This window comes from Euphorbia lathyris, chromosome 2 (assembly GCF_963576675.1).
Source record: "Euphorbia lathyris chromosome 2, ddEupLath1.1, whole genome shotgun sequence".
NCBI lineage: Eukaryota > Viridiplantae > Streptophyta > Magnoliopsida > Malpighiales > Euphorbiaceae > Euphorbia > Euphorbia lathyris.
In genome coordinates, this window is record NC_088911.1 from 29,865,084 (window position 1) to 29,891,067 (window position 25,984).

At 32.1% G+C, this 25,984-nt stretch overlaps 3 protein-coding genes across 3 annotated transcripts; 1 reads left to right on the forward strand and 2 right to left on the reverse strand.

Annotated features, from left to right (window-relative positions):
* Positions 1–3,597: 3,597 nt before the first annotated feature.
* On the forward strand, positions 3,598–8,278 carry LOC136217605 (Golgi apparatus membrane protein-like protein ECHIDNA). The gene is made up of 6 exons (XM_066004199.1): positions 3,598–3,748; positions 4,181–4,237; positions 4,312–4,515; positions 4,626–4,685; positions 6,818–6,944; positions 8,030–8,278. Exons 1-6 carry the CDS (start codon positions 3,734–3,736, stop codon positions 8,116–8,118), a joined length of 552 nt encoding a protein of 183 aa, XP_065860271.1. The 5' UTR covers positions 3,598–3,733; the 3' UTR covers positions 8,119–8,278.
* Positions 8,279–20,443: 12,165 nt separating this feature from the next.
* On the reverse strand, positions 20,444–21,258 carry LOC136216791 (uncharacterized). Its single transcript, XM_066003349.1, has 5 exons — positions 21,245–21,258; positions 21,174–21,195; positions 20,988–21,131; positions 20,649–20,849; positions 20,444–20,566 (listed from the first exon to the last, which is right to left on the reverse strand). The coding sequence occupies exons 1-5, from the start codon at positions 21,256–21,258 to the stop codon at positions 20,444–20,446; spliced, it is 504 nt and encodes a 167-aa protein (XP_065859421.1).
* On the reverse strand, positions 21,233–21,762 carry LOC136216853 (uncharacterized). The gene is made up of 3 exons (XM_066003402.1): positions 21,694–21,762; positions 21,424–21,601; positions 21,233–21,341 (listed from the first exon to the last, which is right to left on the reverse strand). Exons 1-3 carry the CDS (start codon positions 21,747–21,749, stop codon positions 21,270–21,272), a joined length of 306 nt encoding a protein of 101 aa, XP_065859474.1. The 5' UTR covers positions 21,750–21,762; the 3' UTR covers positions 21,233–21,269.
* Between the last annotated feature and the right edge of the window lie 4,222 nt (positions 21,763–25,984).

The window sequence follows — 25,984 nt, forward strand, 5'->3', positions numbered from 1 at the left end:
GCCCTAGCATCGGCAGGCCCCCTGCGGTGCCCGGCGCCATCAGTAGGGAGGACAGGCGCCGCACAGTCCGCAGGCGGCAACTTGCCCACCCGTCCATCCGGGATCACGGGGAGCAAGGGGCAGGCAACCGCGTCACCCGATCCCATGCGCCCACCCCCTAAACATCCTGCAACCACTGCCCCAGGCACAGGGCACCGCTCGTCCAACCTCCCTACCGATGAATCCCCCTCCAGCGGCGCCGCCTGCGTCCCAGCCGAATCCGCAAGCAAGGCAACCGATCCAGGCGCCACGCCCCTGTCCCCATGATCCCAGGCCCCTCCAGCCCCCCAATCCCCTAAACTGGTGTCGCATCCTGCCGGATCTAACCCATCGGACCCTTGCCAAGCCCCCCGACCCCGCTCCCGGGAGCGGTCCCTCACCCGCTCGCCATGTCCCCTCTTCTCCCTTACATCCCCTGCCGAAGCCACAACGCCGCCAGCCGACACTCCATCCTGCACCAAATCCGACGCCCGCCCTACCCCAGCCGCCCGATCCGCCTCACCAAGATCGGAATTGCTGCCATCACCGCCCCCCTCCAAGGTCCGCCTAACCCTAGGTCTCTCTCTCTCTCTGTCTTTCGCCATCAGATCTGCGAGAGAGAAGACAGATCTGAGAGAGATAAGATAGATCTGAGAAAGAGAAAACAGATATGAGATCGAATGAAGACAGATCTGAGAGAGAGAAGACGAATCTGAGAGAGAGAGAGAAGACAGATCTGAGAAAGAGAAGACAGATCTTAATCTCAATAAAATTATTAATTTATCTCTCTCTTTTTTAATCATGCTCCAATCTCAAAAATTATTAAATAGTAATATTGTCCTTTATCTTCAATTCATAAACTATATAATCAATATTGTTCTCTAATCACCCCACTGTAAAACTTCCAATTGCTAATAACATTTTTTTATCTTTAAGAAGCTCTATTAGATTCTGATTTACTTAGTCTAGGAGGCAATTTGGGAAACGCATCAAAATCTTCCAATTTCAGGAATTTAGCCGCTAAATCCTGTTATAAGAGATGTGATTTTCAGATTTGATTTTTAAATTTTCTATTATCATGTTTTGTGTTGTAAAGAGTATAAAATCTATTAGAACTATTTCATTGTTTATTAAATTTAAGAATTTTTTTAGATTGCTTTCTACTAGATTTGCTGAAACATAAATTAGTTAAGCTTTTTAATGGATTATTGGAGAATTTTTTTTAAATACACTTCTATTAGATTTGCTGTAAAATAAATTACTTAAACTTTTTAATGGATTATTGGATTAAATCTATTAGAATTAATTTCGAAGTATAAAATATTGCAAAAAAATATTGGTTTATTATATTGTTTAAATTTTGATTCCATTAAGCTTTTTAATTTTGAAGGTGATTATATAGCTTTAGTTTAAGGGCTAATTACAAATCTAGCCCAATTAAAAGGGACCTTTTACATATCTAACTCACTTTGCTTCCATCTTACCAAATTAGACACTTTCAACCATTTTGGACAAAATTACCCTTAGTTCTATTCAATCATCGATCTACTTCTTCTTCTTCGGTTCATCTTCTTCAATTTCTGATACCAATCATTATCGATTTTTGAGATTATTGACGTATTATGTTCAATTTCCTGTAGAAATTGTATGTTTTTAGTTTATACGCTTGCTTTTCTCGTTGGTCTTGCCTCTTTCTTCATCTGTAATGGTATCGTTTCAATTTCCTTTATTTTCCACAATTTTTCTCAATTTTCCTCCATTGCTGTCGCATTTGTGACGGAATTTATCGCATTTCGTCACAAATGCGACAAGAGTTGTCGCATTTGCGACGAATGCGACAACTCTTGTCGCATTTGTGACAAACTGTGACAACTTTTGTCGCATTTGTGACAAACTGTGACAACTCTTGTCGCATTTGTGACGAAATGCGATAAATTCCGTCACAAATACGACAGCAATGGAGGAAAATTGAGAAAAATTGTGGAAAATAGAGGAAATTGAAACGATACCATTACAGATGAAGAAAGAGGCAAGACCAACGAGAAAAGCAAGCGTATAAGCTAAAAACATATCGTTTCTATGGGAAATTGAACATAATACGTCAATAATCTCAAAAATCGATAATGATTGGTATCAGAAATTGAAGAAGATGAACCGAAGAAGAAGAAGAAGAAGAAGAACCAGAAAAAGAAGAAGAAGAAGAAGAAGAAGAAGAAGAAGAAGCGGAAGAAGAAGAAGATCGATGATTGAATAGAACTAAGGGTAATTTTGTCCAAAATGGTTGAAAGTGTCTAATTTGGTAAGATGGAAGTAAAGTAGGTTAGATATGTAAAAGGTCCCTCTTAATTGGGCTAGATTTATAATTAGCCTTTAGTTTAAGTCCTTAACTTGTTTAATTAGGGCTTCAAAAGTTCTCAATGTTTTTTAAATCAAAATTAAAAGTTTAAAAACTCAAGTTGAAGGATTCAATAGATACTATTGTTAAATGTTACAAGAAAGGTTGAATGGTCTAACCATTTTATGTATTGAGAGAAATATTTTAAAACATGTTGATGTAGACATTATTATTAGTGATTTTGCATCTAGAAATGCTCGTAGGCATCATTTTGTATAAGAAATTGGGTACTAAAAGTAATATAAAATGTTTTTATTAAGTCGATCTTTATACAATTGACTTTTCTACTTTATTTTTTACTTGCATTTATTTACTAGGGCTCCTATTTGGTACTTCGCCTATGGGCCTCTAAAATCTCAGGATCAGCCCTGAGTAGAAGGTGTGTATTGCGCAAACCATAATTTATGCTTGTCATTTTGAAAAATAGACTTTACCTACGTGATCAGAGACCCCAAAAATCCAACACCGTAAAAAGTTTGGAGTGCAAACGGAGGCGAGAAACCAGCGCATGGTGACATCTTTCTAAATGGAGAAAACTTTAAGATATATTTTAAATAATGTCAAACTAAACAAATAATTGTTTTTCATATATTTTAAGAATTAGGTTTTATGAATTATGAGTTTAAGATATAATTTTTAGGGTTTATGATTTAAGAATTGAGGTGTAATATTTATAAATTAGGATATAAAATCATACATATATAGGAAAAAAGTGACATATCAAGGATTAAGTTTTGTAATTTGATTTAATTGTAATTTTATAAGTAGTACATGAAAATCATATCTAATTAAAAAAAAAATTACAATTGAACCATATTACAAAATTTAATTCTCAATATATCACTATTTTCTATATATTACAAATAAAATATAATTTTATGTCATAATTTTTAAATTTTAGACTTAAATTCATAAATCCTAAACTTTAAAAATATATATCTTAGATCCCTAGTTTATAAAACCTAATCCTTGAAATATATATGAAAAACAATAATTTATATAGTTTGATATTATTTAAATTAGCACAATTTTTCAAATCCTATTATTTTCATATAAAAAGCCTATTTTTAAACTTGTTCAGTAAAAGCCCAATCTGTTGCCCGGCATTGAGTTTTGTGGCCGTTTGTCTTTTTTCTCTAAGCCCAAAAGAAATGGGCCGTGATGCATTGTGAGAATCGAATGTTTGTGTAATTGTGTCATCAATGGTGAGAAACCCAGTAAGCCAACGTTCAGTCAAGTGTAAGTTCTATATCTAAAATGATCATCTAACTGACCACAGATCTGCAAGAGGCGCCAATTCTTTTCCTAATTATCTTCACCATGGATTTCAATCAGGTAAATACACATTATTACTCTTCAGATCTATATATCGTTTCTTACTTTATTATTCATGGCGCGTTTCAGATCAATACATCTTTTGTTTTCATGTTCACTACTTTCCTTCGATTTGAGTTGCGGATTAGTCTTTTGATGCTTTTATCTATATCTAAATTAGTTCAATTGTTATACACCAAAAAGCTGCAATTCATAAAGTTTTCAGGATGTCAAATACCTCCTCAGGCAACATTACAATTTACTTCTAAACTGATTAGGTACTACCATATTTAACTTTCTAGTGAAGGTTTTTTGAGCTACATTAGAGAATTTTATGGGGAAATTTCTCAGTGTTAGATCCGTTGCATCTTGATTTGTATCCCTCGTACTGTGTTTATGCTTGGTAACAATTGTTTAAAATTCAATTTAATTGTTTCAAACCTCTATTTGCAGCCTGCTGTGGAAAACTATGCCAATCCAACGACATGCTTGTTTCATGTTCTCTTCAAGGTTTGAAGTATTTTTATTACTTGTAATTGTTTTGGGAAATTTGAAGAATTAACCCACTGAATCAAATTTCACAGGGTGCAGCTCTGGCATTTTACATACTTTCAGCTCTATTTGTTGATAGCTTCATAATCATCTTTGTGGTTACTATTGTTCTTGCTGCCCTTGATTTTTGGGTAGTAAAGAATGTAAGTGGAAGGATCTTAGTTGGACTTAGGTGGTGGAATGAAATAAGTGAGGAGGGTAAGAGCATATGGAAATTTGAATGCCTTGACCAGCAGGTTAAAAATATATTTCTGTTATTAACTATATTACATAGTTTCCTTTTGTACATCCCTTGTGTGTTTGCAAATCGTACACCCCTACTATATTATTCTTGTTACTTTTGCAGTCATTGGCTCGCATGAACAAGAAGGATTCATGGCTATTTTGGTGGACATTATACCTCACCGTGAGTAAACATTACCTTGACTGTTCATTTAATTATCATAACATGTATTGTGCTGGAACATTGATTTTTTTAAAATGTCAACTTCATGCAAATGAAAATCCAAATGAGATGCATCTAAGCCAGTGCTAAGTTACTTTTCTTACCTGGACAAGACGTTAAAAGAAATGGGAGAATTAAATGGAGGTGCTATTGCTTTTGTAATTAGCTAAAGACTGAAAGTGCTCATGGATGCTTTTGGTTGTGTGCTACCTTCCATCTCATCTAACTATAGCTTTTCATGATTTTATTTGCTTGATACTTGTAACACGATCAAAATCAATACACATAGATTCTGATCTAGCATAGTCTAGTCTGACGACGAGGAAATAGGTAAGGAAATGAAAATTGGGGCGTGATGTAGTGAGGATAGAAGTAGCAACTGATGCTTTCATTTCTCCTCAAAGACCGACTCAGACCTTTAGCCCCATGCATCTTATATTATTTAAATGCCAAGCTCCATCCTTACGCCTGATCGCTTCGCATGTGCCTCGGACTAAGCAAGTTATTATAGACTACCATTAAGAATAACTTTTCATTTTTCTTTTTCTTTTTCTTTCTAGCCTTTATTTTTTGGTTTAACTTGTCTGGTTCTGACTGTGGGATGGTACTATCTATGGCAATAAATGTAATTTTATGGAATGAACTATTGAAAGGTGAATACTCCCGCACCATCTGCTATGGTCTAGTTTTAAATTGGGGTTGCCTCACTTCATAGTCTTCCTGAATTTTAAAATGGTCTCAAATATAGGTTCGTAAGTTGGGCTATTCTGAGACAAGTTATTTTTTATGGATGGATTAAGGGAGATGGATGAGAGGAATAAGATATTAATGACCTTGCCCTTAACAAGGGGAAAGAAGAATAATATGATTCCTTTACTTGATGACAATGATGATGGAGGAAGGTGATCCTATTCGGAGTAGGGTTCCTATTTAGATTATTTCTTTGGTCTTATATTTTCCTTACGAGGTTTCTTTAGATTTCTTTTCTAATAATAAATCAGATTCTTGTATGGCCAATCATTAGTATTTCTTTGAACTAGTACAATATATGCGAGGTCCAGTTACATTTATTTTTTTATTCTGCACTTGTCAGCTTTCTTATTTTGCATACTGGGGTAAATTTTGGAGTTATGTCTTACCGTTTTGTGTGCGTTGTGGTCATCTAAATCTAATATCACAACTTCTATTACAGTTAGCCAGTTTTTTACTATTACATTGTATAAGTTAAATTTTGTTTTTCATATTACGGGATGTATGCGTTCATGCCTTAGGTTAGTTCTGCTGCTTACTCAGCTATGGATAATATAACTTTCAGTTGACCATAATGCCAATAGAAGACTTGTGATAGAGAACCAGCTAATAGTGGGCAAATTCTGGATATCAATAGTGGGCCTAAGACATTGAAAGTCTACGTGAGGAAGAAAAACAAATCAGCAGGGACAGTTTAGTAATTTAGGAAGTTAGTTATGTTGAGGGACAAATTCTGTTATGTCCTTTGAGGTGAGCTGGCAGTATAGTGAGTGAGGAATTCAGTATATACGTGGGGTAGAGGAAAACATGAGATAGGCAATTTTGGATCTAGTCCTTCTGCAATTTGCAGGGCTCTACTTTTAGTAGGGAGGGAAGAATGTTCTTCCTGTGGGGATTTTGCTAATCCTTGTAACTTTCCTTTCTCTATTTCGGATAATAATACTCAAATCTTTCATCCTATCTCTTTCCTCTGTTTCTTTTATTTTCTCTGCTTGCTGCTTGTTTAATTGGGAGGATTAGGGGAACTACCTTGCTTAGTTTTTATCAACTTGTAGGTGTCCTGATGTTTTGACAAGGATTAAAATGATATTTATCTCATGATGACTGGTATGGAAGGGATTACAAGTAAAATTTGGCAGTGTTTATTTGTGTAACTTAAACAAGGTACTACCATGATTGTGCGTACTTCAACTACTTGCATTCTGTATACATCAAATTCCAGTTGCATGAAACTTAAATATATTTTCTTTCAAATTCTTAATTCACTTTTTTGGTCTAGTATTTTACATATTCTTTTTATGTCTTATACTCTCTCTTTCTGTTCCCCCTTGGCTATTGTGCAGGCAGCTGCTTGGATTGTCCTTGGAATATTTTCAATTATAAGATTTGAGGTTGATTATGTCTTGGTAGTAGGAGTATGTTTGAGCCTCAGCCTTGCAAACATCTACGGGTTCACCAAATGCCGCAAAGGTTTGGAACTTTATTACTTGAAAATTTTAGTTTATTTATAATTTATTGACGTGATATATGTTATTGGAATTTGAAAATCAGTATCAGTGTTATTTATAATGCTATGCTGGAAACCTGCTGTGAATGATGTTTCATGTTCATTGTTAGCGTAATCATGTGGGCTGAGATGGGGGCTTAGATTTCAGCTTTAATTGGTGCTCTAGTGTGACATACTAGTCATTTTAAGTTGGTTCCTTGATGATGCTAATAGTGTAGTATGATGATGGCACTGCTATCAAATAATGTAGTAGCTGATGTTCTTTATTCTGATAAATGATTCCTGAAATGAAGACTACTCTTTCAATGGAGAATCAAATGAAGTGGTGTTCTATACTTTCGTTTCTAATAAAACAAATATTTTCCAGAGGTGTTCATGGCTGGTTTGCAATCTCAATAGTCCTATTTTCCTTTTAATTCTTAGTTAGGGGCCTTAAACTAATTATTACTTGAGCTATCTTGGTTCCACACCTCCAAAGGCCACGCTTGACCAGACCTGATTGCTTAAGATTTCATTTGGTCTCTTCAAGGTCGAACTTCGACGATTGAACATTGAGATCAATCTACGACATATGCCCTGATTGTAAAGCCCTCTTATTCTGCTCATCATGGACGAATAAATAGTTTGACATACTATATACTGAACTATATCTCTGAAAAACAAAAATTAACTCTTGCCTTTAGCCTCTTGGACTTTTCTGTCAAACTTTTGTTATGAGATTCAACAGTTAATTCCCGTTTCTTGTTAATACAATTAGAATTGTCACCAAAATGCATGATGGTTTCATATGGAGTATGAATATAATGTTACCTAATCCTCTGATCTGCTTTCTTCCTTTCGGGAGTATGAATAATTCGGCTTGATCTATTTGGATTTTGTTTTGTGTTTTGAATAGTTTAATCCACATGAACTGATATCTTGTTTTCTACATATGTAAAAGTTGTGAAATGAAATGCTTGAAGTCCAAATCTCAAATTGCACTTTGTAGGTTTCATTTTGGGTTTATTCATGTTCATTCTGTACTGAACAGTGTTTTGTTCACATTCAGATGCGAAGAAGCAGATTCAATCGTTTGCCACCCAGACTATTGCAACTCGCTTCTCATCAACAATACAGTCTGCATTTAGTGTAGTGTGAGTTGCTTGAGCTGGAAGGATGTCCAATATTATTACCTGTTTTGCCATATTCTGTTGAAGAAATAGAAAACTTTTCTTTATTTTTCTTGTGGCCAACAACTGATACATAATGGTGGAACTTGTTTTGACTTTTGAGTTACCAATCTTTCTTTTTTTCGTGAGTTGTAAATAGTGTAGTGGAAAAAAAAGGTTTCTGGAAATGGTGATATACTTTTGCTTGCTCATTTTAGGATATTGAAATTAAGCTGAAATTTCTATATTTTTAATGGTTCTACTACCTGTATTCTTTGCATAAATTGAGAAATTAATTAGAAGGTTGAAACCAGAGAAAAATTACAGTATGTAATCGAAATACTTGTTAGACGGTTAGAGCATCCATGTGGCATTGTGTATTACTTTGGGGTTGCAATATGACCTGAAATTGACTTTTGTACATAGAGAATTGGAGTGGTTTCCAATATGATCCCCTTGCTTGTACGGCAAGGGATATATTCATTCGGGAAACGTTGACATCATTCTTTCCCAAGTTGGATTCAACTTCATCACTCTCAGATAGATAGAGACAGTAAAATTAGACACGATTTAATTATATGATACGAAATTGGTATATAATGTTAGTATTTAATTTAGTTTAATAACTACTGTGTACAATTTTGGTTGACGCGAAGTTGATGTGCAAATTTTTGGAGTGAATTGTGATATTAACTCAAAATGACACGAATATTTAAAATTATTATCATATTGTCTCATATTTTTAAATGTCGTCTTAACTAATAGAGATACTAAAATTACAATTATTACATTTAAACATGACTCAAACCTCTTATATTTTACAATTATTACATTTAAACATGACTCAAACCTCTTATATTTTATAAGTCATTCTTAATATAGATACTAAAATTACATATGACTAGTAAACACATTACATGGGCATAATATGATATTAGCGGATTTTTGAATGCCTAGTGTTAATATGTTAATCGAATACTGAAATAAAATATTTAAAAATGATACTATATCTTCCTTTTAAAAAAAATCACCATTAACATAAATACATAGTAAAATTACATATAATCTAAAAACATGACATGAATCGATACTAATCTGATTAGGTTATTATAACATAAAATTTGATATGACACGAATTCGATAATTTTCACATCTAATTTCAGAGATGGATCTAGAGGAGTCTAGAGAATTAGAGAGTTTGAGTATTTATTGATTGCTGAATACTCTATTAAATGTGGGTAAAAATACTAAAAAAAAAAAAAAAAAAATCAATCTGTAATCCTAGACCAGTGGTACTTTGCTCAGTGTGAAATGTAGAGATAGAGCCTTGATTTTAATAAAATTCCGTATATCTCTGACTCATCTAAACCATGAGTGGTGTCAGCATCCATGATAGCATCTCAAACTCTTGTACTTTAAAAATCTATATCCCATGTTAGTGGAGAATTATTGGCGTACGGTGACTTTAGCAGTAAGTTTTTCTCAACTTGGAATAATTCAAATTTAGGCCCAAGAAGCCTCCATTTTGACCCACCATGGGCAGCCTGATCGAGTTCGTGTGTGTGCCTAATAAAATCTCTAAATAGTAGTAGCAAGTTGCTAGAGCATGCTATAAACAATTCAATTTCTTCTTGACAAAATAGCTCATTTTCAACTCGGTGCTATGCTTTTCAAATCATTACATATTTCTTTGCTTCGAGTTAAATTCGTGGGTTGACATTTGACGGGTGTCAACCTAACTATTAAAAAAAATTACATATAAATTCACATTTCAAAAACTATATACAATTCCTTTAAAATAAATTATATACAGTTATATGAAATCCTAATTTTAAATTATATCAAATTAATAAAATTATGATTTTTAATCTATTTTAAAATTTAAAATTTATAAATTATGGGTCTTAAATATATTATCTAGGATTTATGATTTATAAATTGGAGTTTAAAAATTTTAAATTAGGGTGTACAAAATACTTTATTTGTTATATGTGAAAAATAATGACATTTTTAGAATTAAATTTGATAATCTGATTTAGTTGTAATTTTGTAGTTAATTATGATATTTATGTAACTAATCCTAAAAAAATTGGGGGTTAAAAAAGTCAATTCTGACACGATCCATTTAGTAATAGGTTGACACGATATGATCATTTACAGTTGTTTGAGGTGATTCTAAATTTTTAATTTATACATATTAAATTTATTCACAAAATAAAGAAAAAATTGAGATATAAAAGAAAAAACACATAGAAAGAATAAAAAGAAAAGAAGTTACAAAGTTTAATATTGTTTCTATTTTTTAGATAAGCGCAGTCCGTCACTTTGATGATTTTTTCAAGAGATCAAATTCCGTAATTTTGGCGTGAGACCATCTCAAGGTTTCTAGAGACTATTCGTGGAGCTCCAACAAATCAGTGGTAAAAAATATATAATTTTTCGAAGAATTGTGGCTAAGAAAAATGTGGCTAAGAATTGTGCAATGTCTGCAAAAAAAAAAAAAAAAGCATTGAAAATAGCCGAACCTGAAATGTTTTATGAAAAATCTGACATTTTTTCGAGCAAATCCAGGATTCTTTCAGATCTTTCCAAGCAAATCCAGAGTTCTTTCAGATCTTCGAATCCCCAAAATCTGACATTTTTATGTTTTGTTTCCTGCAATTCGAACCGGATCGCTGTCATTTCCAAAAATCTTTTCACATCCTTTCGGCGCTGCTTTGAACCTGTGCGACCACATTCCCAACATCCCAACGTAATTTTCGTTTTTACAGAGTCCAAATCTCTCCAAGCAAATCCAGAATTCCTTCAAATTTTTTAACCGCCCAAAAATACCATTTTTATGTTCTATTTCCTGCAATTCGAATCGATCGCTGTCCTTTCCAAAAATCTTTTCACATCCTTCTAGCCCTTCTTTGAATCAAATTTTTAAGCGACCATGTTCCCAACATCCCAAAGTAAATTTTTATTTTTACGAAACCAAAGCTCTCGAAGCAAATCCAGGATCCCTTCAGATATCTAAACCCACAAATTTGTTTTTTTTACGCTATGTTTTGTTGAAACTTTCTTAAATTATCATTTCTAAACTCAATTGTCGATCTGTCCACATCAATACAACATAGTTTCGATCTTCAGATTCATGATTTACTTCAACGGTCAAGATGCCAAACCATGTTTGTTCGTTTAATTTTAATTCGCTTTCATTCATTGTTGTTATTGTTGGTCCCGTATAATTAGTTCCAAGGAGGGGGAGGAGGGGTTAGGAACTAATATAACTTTTTCCTTTTTAATTAAGCTGACTTAATATATTTTCTTGAGTTTGTTAACTCAGCTTTGGTCAGCACGGCCGATTGTAGCGTAAGATAACTTTAGTCAGATGTTGACTAGAACTATTTTACATATGAGTTGGGAATTGACACTTTTGTGGTCAGCTTCCAACTCAGCACTCTTATTTACTCAGTGTCAATTTAAACAATTTATATGCTGAGTAAATATAACAAGCAACACATACAGATATATATATATATATATATTGAGAGAGTTAGAGATTACTCAGCACGACTTATCCTGGTTCGGCCTCTCCGTCTACGTCCAGTCCCCAGAATCCCTCCGGGCTTTTTAAATCCAATACTGAGCTCTTTAAAGGTAGAGCACAAACCGTTTACAAGGTAGTTGAATATGCAAAAGTACCGTCCTCTATTCGTCTACTCAACTCCTACTAAGTGCTATAACCAAACACCTAGATTTCTCTACCACTAAGCACTCAACACCGAGTACTCAGCACAACACTCTCAATTTTACAATTGATACAAATTGTTCTTTTCGGATGAAGAACACTTTAGATGATTACAGAAAATCAATCTAGCTTTTACACAAGAATAGAAATTTGGTGTAAGATCTCTTTTGATTTTTGTGTGCTTTGTATGTATGCTCTTTTTTTTTTTTTTTTTGTATTCGGCTGATGATCCAAGAATGATCATGTCATTTTATAGTTGAGGTCTGAAGCAGAAATGATTTGTATATTGGATTTGTCCGTTGATCCAAACGGCTCCTTTTTGAGACAAGGCTCTGGTCAGCTTCAGACTTGCAGGCCAATCCTGTCATCTGAATTCCGCAGGCGTCAGGTTTGTCCTCTTCTCACAGATTTCGTCTTCTTGTGCCAGTTTGTCTTTTAGCGATAGAACAGTTGATCCATGCATCTCGAGATTGGCTTTTGCGTAATTCCAAGGTTTCTATTATTGGTGCAGACAGTTGTCGGAGCTTGTCTTTTAGCAAACGGATCATTCGTGCTATCCTGAAGATCACTTAGCTTGTCTTTGATAGCCGTTGTCTTCGATTGTTTGCTAATCCAAATACTGAGTTCTCTTTTACTCAGCTTTCATGGTCAGCTTCGTTCTACAAGACACATTTCTTCAAGAAGACTTCTCTACTTTTGATACTGAGTTGCGTTCCACTCAGCTTCGTTGATTTGTTTGATCTTTAAGCTTCTGTTCTGAAGATCATCTATCACGCTGAGTTACACTCCACTCAGCTTGTGCTGTATCCTCATGCTGACTTCGTCCTGTCTTACTTTTTATTCCCATTGGTATTTATATTTATACTCAATATTGAACAAACATATTAGTATAATTAAACCAAAACACTTAAATTTAATTGTTCCTTAATCATGGATTAAATAATTTTATCAAATCAAAATCATGTGGAAAGGTGTTTCAACAGTTATTCCTCTTAGCTACAATTCCAATTCCGTATTTCCATTCCAATTACATAGTATTCTCACTTTATCAGCAAAGATATTTCAAGAAATAAAAAAAAGCAAAACAAAAGAAAAATTTAAAAATCTCTTTATGTTGAATTGTTAAACTTTTTTATGAATGATTGTCTATTAGTAAAGTTTCTATAACGATACTAAGGATCCAAAACAGACTTTTTCTCAATCCTCGAGTCTGTTGTCAATCATTCGGTGTCACGTCTTTAGGCGCAATTTATTTCATTAAATCCATTTAATAATTGAGAATTAACTTCTCTAGCATGTCCATAATTTCCCTTCCCACATGCGGCAAGATTGAAATTAGTATATTTTAAAATATCGCTAATAATAGTACTTAAGATGAATACATACGTAGACTTGTGCTATGATATTGAGAACCGAGTAATAATAAATCAATCAATTTCACCGCATTTTAGTTTATTGTACCATACCTTGTAATTTTCCCAATAGTTGCCGTAATATATAAAAAACATCTCTTGATGTAAAATTAGTAGTTATCGGCTCTTCTTCATCTAGATTTTGGGATTTTTTGGGTTTTTAACTGAAAAATAAGTATTTTTTCTTTGTTTTGTTTTGTTTTTTTTATAACTTGTTTTGTTTTTCTTTATTAAACAAATTTTTTTGTTGCTCTACTGTACTAGATTTGATAGTTTCTTTTTTATTTATAATTTTTTTGTTCTTTCTCCCTATATGTTTATCATTCTTTCCTTCATGGAAAAACAGAATAGTTTTATCTATTATCACATAGATCCGGCTCACTGAAACACTATGAAGTCGATTTTGGTTGGAGTGTGTTTCTCGTTGTTGTTGTGTCAAAAACTGTTTCAAGTATGGTCTGTTATTTGCTCTATCACGATCTATGATATTGAAGATGCAGATTCAAACTTTTCCGATATACTTTTAGATTATAAATTTATATATATATTCCCCATAAATGTGTTTCTTAAAAACAATAAAAATAAAATAGTAGTAATCAAATTAACATTTTTAACGCAAGAATTATGATTGATGACTAAATTCAGTAGATAATTAAAATATTTACAAGAGATAAACAATAACAAATTGCAATATGAGAGGTGAAAGTTATTATTTATAACTGCCACAATAAAAATAGCGAATCCTATAATGAGATTAAAATTACAATTCATTGATTTTCCACCTAACATATTGTTTTGATTTAATTTGCTAAAATTGAATTGACATTGTAAGATTAAGATAAACTATTGGCGAGTCTTGGAGTTGACTGTAATGTGAATGTATTTTCTTTAAATGGTGATTAAATATAATGTAAAAAATGGTGATTTAATATAGAAATAAAATAAGCAAGAAGATGTCAAAAGTAGCACTGAATGTAGACGGTTGCAATTAATTCCTTATTTTTTTTTTTTTATAGTAAATTAATTCCTTATTTAATTACTAACAAGTTGGGTTGGGAGTTTCTTTCTAGACAGAGGACAGGACAGGAATGTTTGTTTATTTAACCTTAACTTTGAAACATTGAACGACTTTGTAGTTGTAGTAGTCCTAGTTGTCATGAGCCGCCATCATCGTCATCTCTCTCGTCACTATACTAACGCCATCATCTTCACAATAATAATCATAATAATAACTATATTCATCAATAATTTGTATAAATCATTCTAAAATATGTCACATAAATTAAAAAAATACTACAATTAATATAAAATTTAATTAAAAAATTTATATTGGTTAACTAAATTTTTTTATATAATAGTTGAAAAATAAATTTTGAAATATTAAAAACTACAATGATTAAGATAAAAAAAAAATATAATGTTTGAACCAAAACTCATAATGAATTATATAAAATAATGAAAAAATTAATTTTATTCACATAAAAAATAATAGTGTAATTATATTTCAATGTTTATAAGTTGGAACTAATTTTACTGGTAATGTTTGAAATTTGAGCGAATTTATAATTATTAATAGCATATTATGCGTGATTAATCATCATTAATACATCAAAAACATGTGGGACATGTTAAAAAAACCTAGAAACTAGAAAACTTTATATTGTTTCTGCACTTGATCAAAGACACATGTATATATGGTTCTTTTTTTGAACTTAAAAAAAAAATTATGTACACATGTTTTTAATCTATTATCGATCAATGATCAATGATAATATTACGTATAAGTGAAGTGAAAATGATGAGATTCATGATTGTGTAGAGTATAATTATAGTCGTAGATGAAATTGATTAAACTTACAAATGAGTAATTTAGACCAATTACCCAAGTCATTACATATTTAAACTATTTATTTATGACTTTTTCAAAATTCCTCAAACCTTTTATCTTCCCCTTTTCTTTAAAGTTAAAAGCACGTTTTGCACATTTTTTGTTCAAGTTTTTGAATTTCTCACTCACGTTTTTGTGTTTTTTAGGTTTTCGTGTTATTTGTGTTTTTTCATGTTTTCGCGTTTTCATATTCTTTTGCATTTTCTCACTTTTTTTTTTTGCGTTTTTCGCATTTTCATGTTTATCCTGTTTTTCACTTTTTTGTGTTTTTCGTATTTTTTCACGTTTTTTATTTTTTGTATTTTTTCACTTTTTCGTGTTATTCACATTCATTTTTTCGTTTGTTCACGTTTTTGTGTTTTTCATGTCTTTTTTTGTGTTATTCACATTATTCACGTTTTTATATTTTTTGCATTTTCTAACGTTTTCCCCTTTTTTTTCATTTTTCATGTTTTTTAGGATATAAATTATGGATTTACCAAAATTTACAGGATTTGAGAAATTGGATAGGGTGTAATTTTGGAAATGAATGATAATATTGATTATTCCTGGATTGGATCAAAGAATCTCTATTCTTTCACTCATGGAATACACTTTCTATTCACTCTCTATTCCATGAATCAAACGAACCATTAAGGTTACAGATGGATTTACGAAATGACTTACATATCGTTCCACTTATAGGACTCCAATAAAAGCTGTTGAGGTGCCACAAGAGTCATTTCCTTACCGTTGAGCTCATCCTCCTAAATCCATTATATATATATATATATATATATATATATATATATAGGGGAGGGATCAAGTGAGAACCCTCCCCTGGGTGAGAACTCACGTTAGGTGAGAACCACCCCAAAACAACGTAGTTTTATACATTAAAAAAACAACAACCTATCCCAATTACAAAACTACAGCGTTTCACTCTTGCAAATTGAGGATCAACAATCGCAGATCATTCTTCCATCATCGCAAAATCACGATCAACAATCGCACCTCCTCCATCACTTCGATCTTCATCATTTTTCTGTAATTCAACCTCAGATCTTCCTCATCATCCATCCTCCTTCGTTAATTAGATCAGCCTCCTTCCTCATCATCGTTCCTCATTCCTCATGGCTCTGTCATTCAACCTCAGATCATTTTTCTGTAATTCAACCTCAGATCTTCCTCATCATCCATCCTCCTTCGTTAATTAGATCAGCCTCCTTCCTCATCATCGTTCCTCCTTCCTCATGGCTCTGTCATTCAAAAATCGCAAATCAGATTAAAAAGACGATCTACATTCAAACAAAAAGATTGAAAGCAATTGATCTCAATAGCATCAATCAGGTAATGAAATATCCAACAACTATAAATGAATATTATTCTCTGTTCTGTTTCTTATGTTTATAATTATTCAGAAATTCGTTAAATCTGAAACAAATTGGAAATAATTCAGATTCTATCCAGATGGAAACAATGGATTTGCATGAAATAATAGACAATGATCTACAGGAGAATGATGATCATCATCAAATTTCTCTGTCTTCAACTATAGAAAGAGGTACATTCCCAATTAACATTCTTCATAATCTAAAAAAGCTAGTTCCAAATAATTGTTCATGTGTTCTATAGATAATAGTACATATTATTCATTTCTTATTTATAATTAGTTCTAAAAATTGTTGAAAAAATAAAATTGAGTATATTGAAATATATAGTTCAATACATTCTTCAAACTGTACCTAATGTTCTAAACATTTGTTCATATGTTCTATATATTATCACATATGTTCAAAAATTCAACTTAAATGCAGTGTCAAATCAAGAGCAGCCTAATGATTCTACTACTGCAATTATATCCTACACTCAACAAGTAGAATTTGGGCAGACTCCTGAAGGAACAAAAGAATGGAAGCCATGTTGCTCTCCAGAAAAAATACCTACTGTAGGAACAAAATTTAATACTATTGATGAGGGTATTGAATTTTACAAAACATATGCCACTGAAGCATGATTTAATATTAGAAAATCTACAGTTAAAAAAAGAAAAAACTCAAATCTTGTCATTTTTCAATACTGTTTGTGCAATAAAGCAGGCCATAAGCAGAAAAAAATTGTTGAAGAAATTGAAGGACACATACCAAGAAGAAGATTAATAACACGTGTTGGATGTCAAGCGCAAATTGTTTTTAAGTACTGCAATGATGGAAAATATATTGTCTTTCGTTTAAAAGAGGAACATACACACCCACTTTACAGTCCACGATGTATGAAATTTCAAAAACAGGGAAGAAATCTGACAATACTACACAAGAAGATGATTGTTGATAATTCTAAGGTGAGTCATATTATAAATTTAAAATGTTTACAAACATCTTTACTTGTACATTTCTAACAGTTCATAGTGAAACATAGAACATAACATCTATAATATTTCAAATTGTATTTACTTTCCTTATAAAATCTCTTAATGTCTTTTCTTTAGATGAATGTTGGACTCGTAAGAACATACAGACAAATAAAAGAAAATGTTGGAGGATACAACAATGTAGGTGCATCTAAGCATGATTTCAAAAACTTCCACAGAGATTTAAAGGCTTACATTTATGAGTCAGATGTCCAAATGTTTATTGACATTTTCAACAAGAAAAAACTTCTATGGTCTGCATTCTTTTTTGACTTTGATATGGATGAAGACGATCATCTCTGTAGAGCTTTATGGGCAGACCCAATTTGTAGAAAGAATTATGCTCTATTTGGTGATATGGTATCTTTTGACACAACATACCAAACAAACAGGTATTATATTATATGTACTGATTTCTTATTGCAATGTTCTAAATATTTATTAATGAATTTCAATATATTATTGGCATGTACTAAAATCTTATTCTTATATTCTTAATAAGTTTTCTTATTTACAAATTTTTTTATACTATTTCCACAGATATAACATGATCTTTGGCCCCTTTACTGGAGTAGACCATCACAAAAAATGTGTTACGTTCGCTGCTTGTTTCATTGCTAAAGAAGATATTGCATCATTTGAGTGGGTTTTCAAAACGTTTCTTAATGCAATGGGAAGCAATGAACCTACATGCTTAATAACAGATCAAGACCCAGCAATGAAGATTGCAATAAAAAATGTTTTCAAAAAAACAGAACATAGATTCTGCATGTGGCACATTATGAAAAAGATGAATGATAAATTAGGTAAGCATTCTAAAACTTTGTTTACAATTAAATTTTTTACTGCTTGACTGTTCTACTATATGTTTTGATCAGGTATTAAATTGTATGTTCCAATATATTATTCGCATGTTCAAAATATTTGTATATTATGAAAATACTAACTCGTTCTTTTAATAGGTCGTACAATTATGCAAGAAACCAATTTCTTAAAAAGGATTCAACCAAATTGTTTGGAGTGTTGAGATAGAACCTGCAGAATTTGATGAAAAATAGAAAGCAATCCTTTTAGAGTTTAATTTGGAGAAACATGAATGGCTATGTCAAATATTTGAAATCAGAAAAATGTGGATTCCAGCGTATTTCAGGGACTTATTCCTAGGAGGAATTATGAGAACTACATCAAGGTCAGAGAGTGAGAACAACTTTTTCACTGCTTTTACAAATTCTCATCTAAGTCTTGTAGAATTTTATATGAGATTTGATAGTGCAATGGATGCATAAAGGCATAACCAAGCTCACAATGACAATGAAGCCAAACATAAGAGACCTGTATGCAAAACACCAATGGGTATTGAAACACATGGAGCTGATGTTTATACAACCACTGTCTTTTATGAGTTTCAAGAAGAGGTTTATAATGGATCTTTTTTTTGTGGAATAGAAGGATTCTATAAACAACCTCCTTTTGAAATTTACACTATCAAAGAGCAAAGGACATCAAAAACCTTTCAGGTTACGTACAGCAACATTGAAGACGAAACAAAATGTTCGTGCAAGAAGTTTGAGAGACAGGGCTTACCATGCAGACACATGGTGTGGGTTTGGAAGGCAAAAATGCTTGAATCAATTCCAAAAAGGTATGTGCTTAACAGATGGACTACATTAGCAACAAGTCAAAAAAATATAAATCTGCAAGGAAATCTTATGGAAGAATGTGCTGCTACAATTGATAAGAAAATATGGCTGAATCAACTATGGTCAGAGATTAATGTTTTTGTCTATTTAGCTCAAGGTAGTGAGGAAAATATAAAGGATCGTGTGAAGAAGTTTCAAGCAATCAGAATGGATTTAGAAGCTAAAAACACTCAAAAAGACACTGAGAAAAACAAAACTCGTTCAAAAAATCAAGACATTGAGATATTGATTGGAACTAGTGTACCAACAGAAATTAATGTCAAAGCACCGAAAATATCAAAGAACAAAGGTACAGGTGTACATTTTCCAAAAGGAAACAGTGATAAAAGATTGAAGGGTGAAAGAGAGAAAGCTGTTGAGGAAAACCAGAAAAAAAAGAGGTTATGCAGAGTCTGTAAACAGCTTGCTAACCATGATAGCAGAAACTGTCCAGAAAAAGAGAACTGATCTCATATATTGATTAGAACATATCATATAAGATTTAGAACATATGATATAAGATTTAGAACATATGATACATGTTTTAGAACATACGATCTTTTTTTGGAACATACAATAATTTTTTTTCCAATGTAAGAAGCTGAAACATAAATTTTTTCTTATATGGTACAATATTTTGATGACAAACTGGATCTAACATGTTTATATTGCATCTAAACATGTATAGCACTAAAATTTAACTTCAACCTTCTAATGCTATTCTGATTAATTTACATATGATTACACATATTTTGTTAAACAAGCCACTAACCTACACAACTTTCCACTTTAAACAGATATATACAATCTAGTCAAGAAATTCACAAATCCTACACATTCAGTTGAACAAAATCACAATTCAAGGTTTGGCTCAATAGACCTGATTCCACCATTAAATATCTAACTTCCATTTCAACATTCTCTGTAAATTACAATATTCATCACCTGTACCCATTTCCAATCTTCATAATTATCACCATAATCAATTTTACTGCTGTCATTTGGTTCTCATTATATCCTTCCTTCTCAAAACTGAGATATCACATCCAAGAAAAGAAACCACTAATTCATCCAATCCAATTCAAAATATGTGTTTCAAACACTTCATTACTGTTAACAAAATCGTGCATGTTACAAATAATATATTTCATGTTCCAAAATAATATGTCTTACGTTCTAACATATATAATTACAACAATTGCAGAATATATAATTATTTTAATTGTTCATTCTTCCATTTTAAGGCCTTCTCATTTACAACAGCAACTTCTTTGTTTCCAGAATTTGACAGAATCTTCCAACAGTATTCAATTCTGAAATTCTTCAACTGATCAACCTACAATATCCCATTCATTATTACTAACATTATCAAAATAATAACAACAGCCTATAATAAATAAGATTAAAAAAAAACTCACATTGTTATTTCGAACTCCAATATCCCATTCAGACTCCTCTTGTCCAAAATAGGATTCCATATGTTTCAAAAGGAAAACACCACAATCATCATTATTGCTTGACTCTTTCCACTTCAACTTCAAATGTTTTGAACCATATGCACTGATATCATTCAAGCAATTAGGGCTCTCTCTTTTTATATAAAGATAATATGCTTTCACCTGAAAAACATAGAACAACATCTTATCAATATTAAAACAAATCATCAACTACTCAGAACATACACTTAGATTTTCTGAACATGACAGTAAATATGTAGAACACAATAACAAAACTAAAAAACAGATAAGTAATATTACCAAAGCCTTTGCAAAACCCTTATATTTACTATGGACTGTTACGCCTTTATCAAGAGCCTTGTTATCAATGACGTCTATCTTTCCAGTAAAATGGTTAATAACGAAAACATAGAAATGGGCAGCATAAACAACTGGAAAGAATACCTACAAAAAAAACCATTAGCAATCATAATAATTACAAACAACAATTAAAGTAAAACACGATTTACTTTTAATATAATTACCAAGTGATAACTCTCTAAACTGTTTATTTTAGCCTCATGAAGTTCATAACTAATTCTCTCAAAAAAAAGCATTGTGTCTGTCGCTGTACTTGGTACTTCCAGGAACTCCTTTATTAGTACACAGTAAAACCTATACAAAAATACAACATTCATATTAATATAATCCAATTTCTTTTTAACAAAAAAATATATCAAAATGTAAAAACACATACAAATGGTAGAGTAGAGAAGAAGAATCTATGCACAGAAGTTGGACCCTTGCACTTCTCTTCAGAATTCAATATTCGAGACCACGCATCAACCACATTACTAACCAAATGATTGCTTCCTGACAAGCTCATAATCTCCTCTCTATTGATTGTGGACAAACAATCACTATACAACAACTCACTTCAAAAAGAAAAATAAAATAAAATAAAAACAATCAGTATAACTTAAAGAAAATTTAAATTAACACAAACAACATTCAATTAAGATCTTACTGTGGGTCTTCATTAGAAAAAGCATATTCAACCAACATTCTCCGCGAACTAAGCATATTGTTTAGTAAATGCTCAGACTCAAGCAAAAATGGAGACTATAAATATCCAGGCAACTTTGAAATCCTTTTTGAACGATCTCCAACACCAACTTCTTGCACTTCCTCAACTACATCTTTGCCTACTCTCCTATTAACAACACAAAGAAAATAACAAAAGGGAACAAAATTAACCAAGTTCAAAAACAGAAACCACATAATCTTAAATTCTATTCTCATGTTCTAAAATATAAACCATATGTTCCAAACACACATACACATAATCTAAATTAAAAAACTTCTTAAATATCACTTACCTTGCATTACTACAGAAACATCATCAGCAAAACATTCATCAAGCCCAGCAACCCCTACTCTAAACACTTCTTCAACAAACTCTTCCCGAACTTCATCCAAATCAAATTGATTATATTTCATACCACACCTACTTTTCCACTATAAAATATAAAAAAATTAAAACCATAAAACAAATTATAATTTCAAAATAATGCAACAAAACACATTTATTATAAATGGACTATACCTTTTCAGCAAACTTCAAATCATTGTCCATCACAATATCTCTCATGAACCGCATTACAAAAAAACCACATGTTTTGTGATCTTTTTGCTCTGGCACACCCTACAACACAACAACCACAACATTAAAATAATGTACATCAATCTAACCTTTATGTTCTAAAAAATTTCACACATGTACAAAACAAATATACAAGTTAAGAATTACCAAAAGTGCAGTCCATTTGACTTTAACTTCATCATTCTCAGAGTATAATTGAACAGCCCTGTTAAAATAAAAATCATTAAAATCAGTAACATCATCTTAATATTCAAACATAGTTATATATCAAAATAAACTATAAACAAAATACAAACAAAAAAACATACTCATTCACAACATCAATCCATACATCTCCCTTTGGCAAACGCCTTCTCAACGGATCCAACCAATAAGCTCTAAAATTCTTCAAATCAATAATTGACAACGTCCAATGTCCACTGAAAATAATACTATTATTATTTCAAAATACATAAAATTACTTAAAAAAATATTAAATAAAATAACTAAAACAATCATACCCTGTATTATATGGACACAAAAAGATAGACTTATCCATTGTGGACATCTTCAATCGATTCATCAACTCATTAGAGCGCTGGCTTACTGTTTTAGAACTTCCAATGGAATAAGTGTAATGAGGATCAACAAAATAAAACAATTTCTCCATTTCTCTTTTCTTCAACAAATTAAACAAGTAGCTACATAAAAACAAAAAAGAACATAGTAAGAATCAACTACAACTAATATAAATAAAACTATAACATTTCAAAAACAAAATACCTCATATAGAAAATTATAACGTTGCAAGTTATCTCTTCCATATGAACCATAGAATATATATCCTGCCTCAACAATAATGCTTTAGCAGAATGTCCAAACAACTCTTCACAAACAACATAGCTAACAAAATTCCCTTTCACCAACTCTGCATTTGCCCATTTGCACAACATCCGTAACTTATCTGGAATATTTCTAGGCAAAGCTTGCAAATCTACATCCAACGCATCTTCTATCACCACGTTATCAACTTCATCATCAACAACAAACCTGTTGACAAAACAAACAAACTTAAAAAATCAAATAGGAATAACATAATCAGAAGCATAATACGTATGTTCTGAACAATAAAGCATATGTTCTAAACAATAAAGCATATGTTCTAAAATATAACAAACATTAAAAAACATAAACAAAATATAAAATAATTATTTTCACATACATTACTTCAGGATCAGACTTATTCTTCATATCTGCACCATCCGATTTCTCAACAAAATTTTTTGCTTGTGTAGATCCACCTTCAGTTCCAACAAAATCAGACAACTCTTGACTCAACAAATTAAAATTCGGAGAAGAATTTTTTCCTTCAGAATTCTTCATTGGAGTTTTACTCTCTCTCTGATCTTGCTTCTCTCTTTTAATTCTTTCAACCAACGCATCTATCTCATCAAAAAAAATCAGAATTAAAATAAGGATGACTATCTTGACTAGACAAATCACAATCAACATCTCCAGTCATTGCTGAATCTTTTTTACTTTCCGGTTTGTTCTCATTAACTACTTCTTCTTTCTCTCCTTCACTTTGAGAAACCGGATATTCATTGCCTCGAGAATATTTACTCCACAAGTTGTTGATCAGATTAGACATCTCAACACTTGTACCATCTTCACCAAAAACAACATTAGCTTCTTTCAACATAGAGTACATTTCATTAACTTTAGAACCCAATTCTTTAGCTAATGATTGGAACTTCGCAAGAAATTCCTGCATATACAGATCCATAATAAAAATCAGGGCATGTTATAAACAATATTAACCATGTTCTAAATTTTAATAAACATGTTCTAAAATATAATAAGCACGTTCTAAAATTTAAAAACATAGATAAAGATGTAATAACATACAAAAATTTGACCAGGTCCACTAGAAGAAGCTTCTCCACATTCCTTCCTATTCGCTCCTTCAACATCTTGATTATCTTCTCTTGGCACATTTCCTTCATCCATATCCATACTTTCTCTTACCAAATTTTCTCCCACCACTATTCTCTCTAACACAATCCCACTTCCAAAGCCCCTCATCTTTTCCAAAACCATCCTCTTTTGTATTCGTTCTTTATTCCAAACAGCTATCAGTGGAAAATCTCTTGGATTAACAACATTAGCTCGTTGAAGCCTATCAAAATAACTTATCTACAAAAAAAATAACAAAAATGAACAAGTTATACACAGATTAATAAATAAACAACAAACAAATGTTATAAAACACATAATAAAAAAAAGAAAATTAAACTTACCAACAAGAAAGGAAGGGGACCTGTAAAAAAAGTAGGACTCCTTTTCCATTCACTGACAGAATCCAACAAATGCTTATATGCAAAAGAACACCAATCCAAATTTGCAATCTCCTTAACATTCCTACAACTATAAAGAAACTTATAGTTCATAGACTGGTTCTTGGTAGAACGAATACAACAATTCACAACACAGAATACAAAATGCAACAAAAATTCATCACACAACGGTTTCGTCTTCAGATCATTCAACTTAGCAATCACAGTACTATTAATTGGATTCCCAATCTCAAGACCAAAATACGACCTCCATTGAGCAAAAAAATCTGAAGACTCGTCTTCACCAACATCTTGTGGCTCCTCAATCTCTACACCTCCACAAGGCAAGCCATAAACAGCCTTAAAATCATCCTTAACAAACTTCAATTCTTCACTATTATCTAGCATAAGACTACACCTATCAACATTAAAACTATTCACAAGTTTTTCACAAAAAGTAGCATTATGAACATCTAAACTTAGATGCAAAAAACCACCAAAACCAATACGCTTAATTGCATCCTTATGAGTCTCCGAAATATCATGAAGAATACCCATAAACTGTTTAGGAGGTATTCTTTGACCAAGAGCAACCTTATTCCGTTTGAAAATATTTTCATCATCACCTACACTCAAAACATTCTTCCTCTTCTTTAAAAAACTAGAAGCAACAGACAAGTTCCTGGCAAACTTCACTTTCTTTACCTTCTTAGCATCAACATCTTCCTTTACCTTCTTAGCATTAACATCTTCCTTTAACGCATCAACCGAAGCTTCAGAAACTTGAGAAGAATCAACACCTTTACTAGATATACTCCTTGTTTGACGCCTAAATATACCTTTCCTAGATTCACTACTAGTTTGCTGAATAAACTCACCTTTCATAGATTGACTCCTGGTTTGCCGCCTCAACAAACTATTGGACGGAACGACATAACTAGACAGCAAATCATTGTCAGCAGGAATGGCTGACATTGAAGGTCTTTTAGAGATTGAAGGTCTTTTCGAAGTCCTCTTAAATCTTTTAGAAGTATGTCTTTTTTCACTTCTATCTTCAACAGGAACAACAGGTTCACCTTTCTTCTTATTTTTTTTATCTTCATCAGAACAATATTCTTCCATAATATCAGCTAACAATTTCTGATCAACCACATTCTTGGGAAAAATCTCTTCTCCATCATTCCTGCCCATTTTCTAAAAAACAGAACTATACTCAACATTTTAGAACAAACAAATGCAAATATAAAACAAATATACAACGAAACATAAAACAAATGGAATAACTCATCAACCAAACATAAAGTAATTTAACAAAGCAATAACTCAACAACAGCACGTTT

Bases quoted from the DNA above. Each gene is read 5' to 3' on its own strand.
- LOC136216853 (XM_066003402.1), bottom strand. From the start codon at position 21,749: ATGCTTAGTTCGCGGAGAATGTTGGTTGAATATGCTTTTTCTAATGAA. The intron at 21,602-21,693 runs GTAAGATCTTAA...TTCTTTTTGAAG, and splicing joins TTTTCTAATGAAGACCCACA to TGAGTTGTTGTATAGTGATT. The intron at 21,342-21,423 runs GTATGTGTTTTT...ATTTTTGTATAG, and splicing joins TCTTCTCTACTCTACCATTT to GTTTTACTGTGTACTAATAA.
- LOC136217605 (XM_066004199.1), top strand. The intron at 4,516-4,625 runs GTTAAAAATATA...TTACTTTTGCAG, and splicing joins TTGAATGCCTTGACCAGCAG to TCATTGGCTCGCATGAACAA. The intron at 4,686-6,817 runs GTGAGTAAACAT...GCTATTGTGCAG, and splicing joins GGTGGACATTATACCTCACC to GCAGCTGCTTGGATTGTCCT.
- LOC136216791 (XM_066003349.1), bottom strand. The intron at 20,850-20,987 runs GTAATATTACTT...TATGTTTTTCAG, and splicing joins AGGGTTTTGCAAAGGCTTTG to GTGAAAGCATATTATCTTTA. The intron at 20,567-20,648 runs GTGAGTTTTTTT...GGGATATTGTAG, and splicing joins TTGGAGTTCGAAATAACAAT to GTTGATCAGTTGAAGAATTT.